The 10,800-nt window shown below is 33.2% G+C and overlaps 1 protein-coding gene across 1 annotated transcript; it reads left to right on the top strand.

Moving 5' to 3' along the window:
• Positions 1 to 6,791: 6,791 nt before the first annotated feature.
• Positions 6,792 to 9,272, top strand: LOC117417309 (regulator of G-protein signaling 5-like). Its single transcript, XM_034029359.3, has 5 exons — positions 6,792 to 6,903; positions 7,318 to 7,410; positions 7,739 to 7,800; positions 8,139 to 8,305; positions 8,513 to 9,272. Exons 1-5 carry the CDS (start codon positions 6,854 to 6,856, stop codon positions 8,726 to 8,728), a joined length of 588 nt encoding a protein of 195 aa, XP_033885250.2. The 5' UTR covers positions 6,792 to 6,853; the 3' UTR covers positions 8,729 to 9,272.
• The last annotated feature ends 1,528 nt before the right edge of the window (positions 9,273 to 10,800 follow it).

The raw sequence follows: 10,800 nt of genomic DNA, 5'->3' as shown, positions 1-10,800 counted from the left end.
AATCTGAGCTGTTGGCAACTACAAAAAAACTAAGCCTGTTTTTGAATAATCAAGTAATCACACAAGTTAGTTAAAATTTATTATTATTATTATTATTATTATTATTATTATTATTATTATTATTATTATTATTAAACACCTCAATCTAAAAAAAACAGTTCTTATTTTGCTGGATATTGCCTTATTATATATGGGGGAGGGGCTTTTAAAAAAACAGTGTTATTGTATCTAGCTCGTGGTACAGTAACGACAGCTTTAGTAGCAAGTGATTTTCAAACGAAATGTGTTAATGCAATCAATCCGTTAATGCTTTGAAATTGAGTTGATGTGGTCGTTAATGAACACATTTCTCATTAAAAAGCTTCATTGTCGCAGGTCACGTACATCATTTCCCGTCTTAACGACTAGTTAAGTGGAACTCGTTAATCAAAATGCATGTTAACGAGATCAAGAAAAATGAATGGAAGCATAATTCGCTGTTATGGAAACTACTAGCGTACTGGGAGATGGTGCTCCCAACAGCGAGCAGCAGCCAAATGGAAATAAAAAATATTGGAAATATCTATTTTGTGTATAATTTGTGAACTTAATTTAAAATGTGTCATCCAGAATGTACATTTATTTAAAACACTTCATTAATAAAATGCTGTGTTACAATTATCTGGCGTGTGAGTAAAAATCAGACAGAATGGAATAAAATAATAAAAAAATAAATTAAACCCCACTCGTCACTTGCCCTCATTCGGGGGGATATTTTGACACAGCTTACTGTATACAACTTTTTTAATATGTATTTTGCAATCTTTTTTGGTTAAAAAGAAAAAAAAACAGGTTTTTGGATGGGACGGGGGGGTAAGCCATCTATGTAAGCTTGGTTGGAAATTATTTTCTTATGTTGACTTTCTTATCTACTTTTGTATGTATTTTAGTTTGTACAAATGTAGGCTATAAATAAATACATCTGAAGTGCCATTTGTGTTTGTAGTTTTTAGTCATTATACCGATGCAGACTCTACCGTGTGGTAGATGACCATGACTGGAGTTATGCGTCCCGAGCCGTAAGCGAGGGCACTAACGAAAGTCAAGGTCATCTACCACACTATAGAGTACACATCGAGAGGGCTCTATTGCTATTAGAAAACTATTTATTTCTGTATTTTCTCTTTAAAAAAAACTTTAAAACCTATATTTACCTTTAACTACTAATATTTTGCCGGGTAACCCTCCGCTGAGGAAAATAGTCCTTAACATAATTAGAATAGAAAAACAACATACATGTGGAGAAAACGGTTTTTATAATAATTATTTGGTTAATATATTTATTTATTGGGTCTTACTCTTTCTTATAATAATTTATCTGGACATTGCCAGATAAATTAAATGTACAATTGTTGAATAGTCTGTGTAGTATAGAGTCGGACTCGAAACTTGTAATTGGAGTCGGAGCGTCATTCAAGCTGACAGGTAGTGGATTGGCTGGTGCGGAAAGAACTGAAACAGGGTTGGCAGTTTGACTGGCTGGTTTTGGGGCAGGGTGTTGTTTGGATCCAGCTGATGACAGAATTGTGGACCAATCGTGTCTTTCCTGTTGATTTGCTGTCCAGTAGCTGCGAATTGAGCTTACAATGTCCGTTACAATGTCCTGTCACAGTCATGATTTCCCTTGTCTCTAGACCAGTGTCAGAAAGTATCTGAACAGTAGTTGCTCTTATACAGTGGTTGGTGTATCCTTTGCTAAGCATTGCTTTTTCGCTCAAGGTAGCCATTAAATTGCCAGTCGTGTTTTTCCCTAGTGGTATCAATGTTTAAGTAACTTTTTATGTTATCAGATTAGTTTTAGAATAGAATGTTAAGGGAAAAAGCCAATATTTATGCGCGGATTGATTTAAAATTTAATTCACAGTTAAGCACTTCAATGTTCAAGTTGGCATCTATGCAAAATAGAAGCCTGCTAGATCTGGAAGCTGATTGGCTGTTTGCACTCAATCGTTTTCTAATTCATTATATATTTATTAATCGTTCAAAACTATGATAGAACTCCCTAACCCAATACACAGTTTGTTTATAATTAATTATTTAGTGAATTCCTCTAATCATGCATTTTATCTGATACTCTTTGCTCGCCTCCGCGATAAATAAACTCAACATGATTAGAAGTAGCCACCGAACACTTACAGTATTATAAGAACATTTTATATGCATATAAACATGTGAAGGTGAAAGTGTACATTGTACATAAAGTGTGGGGGGAGTCTGACAATATTACAAATACATTTAGGCAAAGTCCATGCCAATGATGTGTTGCCTGTAAGGAAATTTTATTGTATATCTAGTATGCCTGTGGCGGAGTGTCCCACCCCTTTGTTTATTTTTTATTTTATATTATGATTTGTATGTTTATATTACGGCGAAGCACCGCTTTTTTGTTATTGTTTTGTGTTTCTTGATTTTAAAAACCTTGTGAGGATGCGTGACTGATCAGCTAGTGATTTATTGAACTAGCTGACAGTCACGCATCCTTATTAAACTCGTGCAGACTATGGCCGAGGGGTAATAGGATAATTAATTAATAGCTAGTTAACCCCTCGACCAGAATATAAAAGCCGGCAGCTGTCTGCGCTCAAGGAAGAGAGTGTACAGAGGAGAGTACGGGAGAGCGAGCAAGGAGACAAATTAAAATAGAAACAACTGCTAAGCGTGCTATTTTTACACCAGCACGATACTTATTTGTTTATTTCTTTGGCCAACGTGCCCTTTTGTTTATGTCTTTTGTTCTGTTTAAATATTTTGTTTTATTTATTATTTAATAAAACGCTGAGCGCCGTTGCGCTTCAGTTACACCCGCCAGTCACTGTTTTGGTTTCTGTTCCTGATCCGTGACATCACCACCCACACGCCACTCAACAACTTGGTCACATTGCCATTTTCTATACCAAGATTTCATTAATTACTCTTAGGTTTTTATTTGTATAATTCATATAAAATCTACAGTAGAGGTCAGTTGTCATATAATATTGAATTATCTAGGTAGTCTCTGTATTGTCGGCACCACAGCTGCTGTCTGTTAAATTTCTGTGTCAAGTTGAGTTATAGTCTTTTGTTAATTAAAACCCTCCTTTTCCAAGTACAAATTAACTCCTGATAAATTATGATAATTAACATGGATTTCCTTTTAAATTCCCACAGAAACAAAAGAAATAGTCGCAAGAAGCACTGCTCGTTAAGATATTAACATTATTTCATAAATCAACATAATTTCGGAAATTACATTAGCACGATTATTTAATAACGAAATAGGTATAACGACCGCTTGTAAATGCCAAAATTAATTCTACATATCGATTTGTTGATTAACACTGGAGTTATTATTTATGACCTTTTGAAAATCCTGAACCGTCATTTCTAAATAAACTTCATTTAAAAGAAAAAATATGAGCTAATTGTAACATGGCCAAAGGGGGAATAGACATTTCTGAAACATCTTATGATTTCTGCACCATTTAAATAACTACTTCCAAAGGATAAATACCATCAGGTTTACAAAGCAGCAGTCATAGATTGAATGATGCCAAAGTCTCTGTCGCCTCGAGGCTTTATGTGACAAGCTGCCATCTAGAGTAGTTCTCCCTGTAGCTGTATCTTCAATCCTTTATCTTTCATTTGGACCTGGCCGATTTCCCAGGAAACTAGTTTAAAGCAATGTTAACAGTAGCATGTCATTATATAACTGTTTCTTATATTTAAAAATAGTCTGAACTACCCAGGGAACCACATTTGTGTCCATTTACATTGTCTTAAGATTTATTTTCTGTTCATAAAATACAGTTAAAATCCTTGTCTGTATAAAAACAGGGTAAATGTAAAATGATATACAAGTAAGACAAAGCATATGTTTATGTCCTGAACATAATTTTACAGATAGATAGATAGATAGATAGATAGATAGATTACAACTACACTTCTAATGTCAGTGGATAGCTGCTTTATCATACCTGTGTCTAAACATATATATCATATTTGTTTGTTTGTATCTTAACTATCCGAAGTAGGAATTTCCTGTTCATAAAACTAATCTATTGATGGCAGGTATTAAATCATTTAAGTGTAATGTTAAATTGGTGTTACATATTAAGAATATATTTTTTTTTAAATCAAAGTCATTAATTATTATTATTATTATTATTATTTATTTCTTAGCAGACGCCCTTATCCAGGGCGACTTACAATCGTAAGCAAATACATTTCAAGTGTTACAATACAAGTAATACAATAAGAGCAAGAAATAAAAAAAAAGTCCAGAAGCCTGCAAAATACTGAATTCATTACTCTATGATAACTGGTAATTATTGCCTATTTAAAATAAAGTCACTTCTTATACATTTGTAGTTCCAGTAATGATCTAAGCAGAAACAGCAATACAGAAATATGCAAAACACACATAGGGGTAATGATCTACAAACCTGTTTAATTCAGATAGGAGTTTCCAGACAGACTATTTAGGGACCCAGTAATATAAACATTACCACATGTTTATTTATGTTAAGGTAGTGGTTTAAGGTCTGCCATTGTTTTAGGTCTTAAAATAGAACCCATGATGAGATCATTACAGTAACAGAAAAGAAAATATATATAATGCACTTTTATTATGTATGGCCAGCAATAAATAAGGAAACTTGAAACACAGAAGCTGTTCACTTGATGCTGCTGGCTCTTACTAGATAGATCATTCTTTATAGCATTGGTACTTATTTTTCCTTCATTTAAAAAAAGGGGAAAGGATTGTTCAGAAAACTCAATGTTATTAGTTTGGAGTAATGTTCAACAGCACTTGATAATCTAGTCAATCTAGTTACTTTGTGTGTACAACCTGAAACATAAGTATAAAGTCTGTTTAAAATCTCTTTAAGTTCAAAGATAAACTAACATAAGGATATGAACAGATTTGGACCATTGGAACACTATCAGAGAGCACAGAAGTACATAAATCCAGTAGATATTTTTGACTAGGTGGTTCATGAACAAATGGACAAATTGGCATATTACCAGGCTGAATATACAGTACACAAACAAGGGAATTGATTGATGGGGTACATTTGTGTCATTTTTATCATAAGGTTTCAATAAAAGCAAAAACAACAGCAGTAAAAAAATAGAATGCATTGACAACTTGTGCTCTACTAGAGGTTTATGATTTGTTTTGGGATGTTTTTGTTTTCCAAGAATAAGGGTACAAAATGGTCCAAGGACGATAACAGATTGCTGATTAAGGGAGTCTCAGAAACATTTCCCTTTTACCCAACTGTTGTCACTTGGAAAGTGACATAAACAGAGAGAGAGAGAGAGAGAGAGAGAGAGAGAGAGAGAGAGAGAGAGAGAGAGAGAGAGAATATAATAGGGAGTGTCCCTTAAAGGGCACATAAGGACCTTTTATGTTACATGTTCCCATGTGTTGCTGTTTACATAAGGTATGTGTATTGTTTTATTATTTTTTTTTTTTTTTAAATACACACACCTTACAAAAACAGTTGTAGCAACACATGGGAACATGTAACACAATAAAATAAAAAGGTCCTTATGTGCCCTTTAATTGAATTGCCAATGACAAGCAGCTGGCATCACTGGTTAGATCTAGGTGCTCAAGGACAACTTGATTTCTTTATTTTGTATTGCACAGTATTTTTTCAGTTTTTACTGGACCTAAAACAAGAACTGCCTGCAGGTGTATGACTTTTGACATCATTGTTAGGTTTCTAGCTGCTGTGGGTGAAATTTACAAGAATCCCTTTAAAAAAGAAATATCGTTAATCAAATATTCAGCAGTAAAGAATGTAAGGAAAGACATAAAAAAAGGACTTCTGGTCAATATAGATAGAATAATAATCTGAATACCCATGTTAAATCACCTGTAAAAATCAAAAGGTTTCTACAGTATGTTATAAGTTATGTTATTTTTTGATAAGTGAGTCTGTCAGTATTTCCATACAGTACTAAACAGTTACATATTTCCCACAAATATTAGATGGATATATTTGCACAATCATAAAATACATTACTCCATCTTACTTTAAACTCAGTTTAATCAGTGAAGTCTTAGTGGTAAGATTCCACAACACTTGATAATTGATTACTTTGGCTGTAAAACTTGCAACAATTAATTAAATGACGAACAAACCATTGACCATTGACTGTAGTTTTCAAATATTATGCTTTAAAAAAAATCACTTTTCTCGCATTACCATAACAAAATTATGATTATTGTTTCACTGCAGTTATTTTTGTTTCTTAGACTTTATTTTACTTTGACTATCTTTTTACAGACTCTGTCTGTGTTAAAGGTAATGCTGGGTGAAAGTACAGTCTTTAAAAATGGAAAAGGATTTGTCAGACTGTTCTGCTGACTATAGGTACAAACATGTTTTAGTTCTATTACCTTTTTAGTAATAAACACTGTTTGTTTATCGTAAGGACAAGTTTATTTAAACACACATGTAATGTTATTATAAAACAGCAACATCAAGTCTGTACTGCTTCTGAATAAAATGTTCACTGATAAAAAAAAATGGGGACAGCAAGTTATCTTTGTAAAAAATAATCAAAATGGTTTGATAGGGAAAACCATAGACGATAACAACCTGATTCATTCATTCACTCAGCAATTACCTTAGCTGCTTGCTTGCCCTAACCTTGCCTACTCCCCCAGAGGTGCTCACTGATTGGTTGTCTGCATTGGTGACGTCAAGCCTCCTTCCCCATATATGACAATATTCCCAAGCTCAGCCTTCAGAAACCTCATTTGAGTTAGCACTCTTACTGCTGAACAGCACAAAGGAACCTAAAGCTCTGTCATATTTCTATGAAAATGTGCAGAGGATTAGAATCACTACCAAACAATTGCCTTGAGAGGTATGTTCTTTTTTATTTCTGAAATTGTGCTAATGTGATTTTATTTTATGAGAAAGTTAACTTATAGTACTAACAAGCGCTTTGATTATATTGGTCTTAGTTCAGTAATGGATAACTAGCATGTATCACATAGTGAACTGGTTGATGTTATTACTAAGTCTTTTAAACAGGTGATTTAACGTCCATATACATCATTTTAATACTACTACATATCATCATGAGAGGATTTTATATGAACTTAGATTATATTTTCTTTAATAATGCTTACCAAATGAACAGTTCATGAATAGCAAAACTAAAAAAATAGTGTAATCAATGTATATACAAAAATGAACAAAATAGTGATATAACCCCCAAATATGTTCTTCTTGACTGATCTACTGATCTAATAAATGCATAATTTTTTTATTTCAGGGCCAAGGGGTTGAAGGCTCGTTTGAGCATTTTTCTTCAAAAGCCTGATGCTTTCAGCAAACTTGGACATTCAAACAAAGCAGATAAACTCAGGTAAGAGACTTTTTTCATTTTATACAAATACAAGTTTTTATTTTTTTTTATTTGTTGTTTGTAAAAATTCTTAAATATGAAATTAAATATGAAGTTATTGACGGTTAAATTCAGCCACAAATTCAGCAGTAAAAAAAAAAAAAAAAAGTGTTAACAGTAATAACAACCATAGGGTATAAGTCTATTGCTAATTTCACTATCTACAACTTAGAACTTAATTCAGTGCAATTTAGATCACTATATTACAGTCTTCAGTAACCCATAAGGCAACAGGAAATGCACTTATTGTGAAACACTGTAATTTACCGGGCTATCATTTTTTCCTTAGGCCCTCCCTACAGGAAGCACTGCAGTGGAGAGAGACTTTTGACAAACTCCTGACAAATAAACGTAAGTGTAATGACATTTTATTTCAGCTTAAATGCCTAGGGAAATTGCTTAATGCTTGACCAGTCAAATGTAACCAGAGGTCAGAGTTTGCTTCATTCCAGAATCTCCAAATATCTTCTGTTTTGTGGTATCTAAGCAATAAGACTAGTACATGGGTTCAAGATTAAAAAAAAATAATAATTAATTTTCCAATGCAGGTAGTTAATTCTATGAGTCTGTTGCTAGGGTTTTTGGGCAAGAAGCCTGCATGGTAATTTCTCTTTTCAGAACAGCAAAGTGTATATATATATATATATATATATATATATATAAAATGTGATTTATTTTCTTTTTGGTAGATGGTTTGGCTGCCTTCAGAGCTTTCTTGAAGTCTGAGTTTAGCGAGGAAAACATTGAGTTCTGGCTTGCCTGTGAGGATTACAAGAATACCAAGTCATCTGCAAAGCTGTCATCCAAGGCAAAGACAATTTATGAAGAATATTTTGAAAATGATGCACCAAAAGAGGTGAGTTAAACAATAATACCTTATTAATAATATCCAGACAAATAATGCCAAAGATTTTTGTTTTGAAAAAGTACCAACTTAGATCTGTTTGTTAACATATAAATATGTGTATGTATATACGGTATATATTAGCTCAATTATGTTGAGAGTAGGCATGGTTACATATGTTCTAGTATTAAATATCTATCTCTTCTGTCTGTTTTATAGGTCAATATTGATCATGAAACAAGAAAGATTACGAAGAATAACCTTCTACACCCCTCACTTTCATGCTTCGACCTAGCACAGAATCAGATCTATACTCTCATGGAGAAAGACTCTTACTCAAGATTTCTAAAATCATCTACCTACCAGGAGCTGACAAAGAAGCCCATGTGTAGCTGCATCCAGCAACAGAACTCCAGCAAGAAACCCCACACATGAACACATCCAATGATATAACAACTGGGAAATAACGGGTTTACAGGAAAAGAGCCACGTCGATACAGTGTGGAGGCAAGCAGGAAGAAGTCATATGGACAAGAGCTCCAAAAGAGCTAGGTTAGATACAACCATATCTATCAGACGCCCGTCCAGCCTTCAGGCCAGATAAACTTGTTTTATAGAATAAAGTTTATGAGAGGAACTGTGGAAGATGACGCAGAGAAAGTAACTTTCTGAAGTAGTCATTTTTTGCTCTAGGCATTTTATTGTACTATATTGAGCTGCTTTGACTATGCAATGCAAATGTCATAGGACATTTATGAATATGTATTCATAAGCACTGTGATGCTAACTAAAAGTGTTTCAACCACACCCTGTTGCTGATGTAAGAATATATGTTAAGCATTTATTTAATTTCAAGCTCTAACTTATTATTTATAATATTTAAAATGTTGTCTAAAGTGTCCTGTAAAACTAAAATGCAATTCTGATTTGTTAAAATGGAAAGAAAGGCATTTAAATAAAAATATATATTTAATATTTACATACTGTACCTATGGATTCTATTTTTTATGCAAAATACAAACATACCATATACTGTTCCTATATATATATATATATATATATATATATATATATATATATATATATATATATATATATAACTTAATTTGAATTACTAAAATATAAAAGCATTTCTTATTTAATTATGTTTGCTGGTCATGTGAAAACATTAGCCAGTAACAGCACCAATCCAAAATGTTGCATATACAGTATATCCTTTTGGTTATTAAATTTCAAAGATACAGAACCAGTTCCTATTCTATGTCTTCAGAGCTGGTTTCTGCTGGAAGACTATGTATTGAAAATCTAATTGGCTTTACAATTCTTATGCTATTACGCTTCAATACTACTTTAGCTATAAATGCATTCCAGTCAAGGACCCTCTGCGTTTTTCAGCCACTTTCCAGAGCAATAATAAACCAGGTATCTGTCTGTAGCATTCAATGAACCACCACAGCACTTTTAAAATAATGTTTCCCAGTAACACATGGTCAAGAGTTCTTGGGAAATCATCTACTCTGAAGCTGATAAAATTATTAAATGATCTGTGGAAGCATAAAATCAATTTAAGGGCAGACCTTTCATTGTGGTGGAATATGTCACTATGTACAGAAACAAACTACCCCCCCCCCCCTTTTAATTGTTCACAGGAGACATTACTATATCTTATTTAGGCCAAAAACAGATATGCCTATAACAAAAAAAAACAATAAAACAAAGGTTAACAGATGACAATTGTATTAAATTCCATCCATTGCTTGTCTCTCACTGTTAAACAGCAGACGGTCATTGCCAGCAGCATAAACCAGTGGAGTCACAGCATGCAGCTCAGCCCTGAGCTTGGATTGCTGCTGAGCCCACTCACCACTACTCATCAGCCTACTCTGAATCAACATTGTCATTATCTTTGTGGGCTTGGAGGAGGCTTGGAGGTTATTATTTGTATTGGGTGTTAAAGTAAACAAATGTACAGCATTTGCAAAAACATACAGTATGCAACTGGTCTCAATAGTCTATTTATTATTATTATTATTATTATTATTATTATTATTATTATTATTATTATTATTATTATTCATTTAATTATTTACAGTTTATTAAGGTAATTCTATTTGAAGTTACCTAAATAACCGCTCAATCTTCTTAAATCCAAACCCTGAATCCAGAGAATTCTAGTAACTTTGGATGAAAACTGCTTAATTGAATCAATGGTGTTGTGGTTAGGGCTCTGGACTCTTGACGGGAGGGTTGTGGGTTCAATCCCTGGTGGGGGGACACTGCTGCTGTACCTTTGAGCAAGGTACTTTACCTAGATTGCTCCAGTAAAAACCCAATTGTATAAATGGCTAAGAAATAAATAATAATAAATAATCACAAACATCAATTCTATTTGCCAGAAGACTTTAATCAATTATCCAACCAGATTAAAAGTTTTTCTAATTTTTTAGACCAAAGCAAATCCTGAAGAAATATTTGACTTCGTCCTCTAGGTTGGGTGGGTGACATGA

Source organism: Acipenser ruthenus, chromosome 12 (assembly GCF_902713425.1).
Source record: "Acipenser ruthenus chromosome 12, fAciRut3.2 maternal haplotype, whole genome shotgun sequence".
NCBI classification, from domain to species: domain Eukaryota; kingdom Metazoa; phylum Chordata; class Actinopteri; order Acipenseriformes; family Acipenseridae; genus Acipenser; species Acipenser ruthenus.
Note: the sequence above shows the minus strand (reverse complement) of the source record. Positions and strands in the feature narration are given on the sequence as shown.

Excerpts from the sequence above, each read along its gene's own strand:
- LOC117417309 (XM_034029359.3), top strand. The coding sequence starts at position 6,854 with ATGAAAATGTGCAGAGGATTAGAATCACTACCAAACAATTGCCTTGAG. Across the intron at positions 6,904-7,317 it reads CCAAACAATTGCCTTGAGAG|GGCCAAGGGGTTGAAGGCTC; the intron begins GTATGTTCTTTT and ends TTTTTATTTCAG. Across the intron at positions 7,801-8,138 it reads CAAACTCCTGACAAATAAAC|ATGGTTTGGCTGCCTTCAGA; the intron begins GTAAGTGTAATG and ends TCTTTTTGGTAG.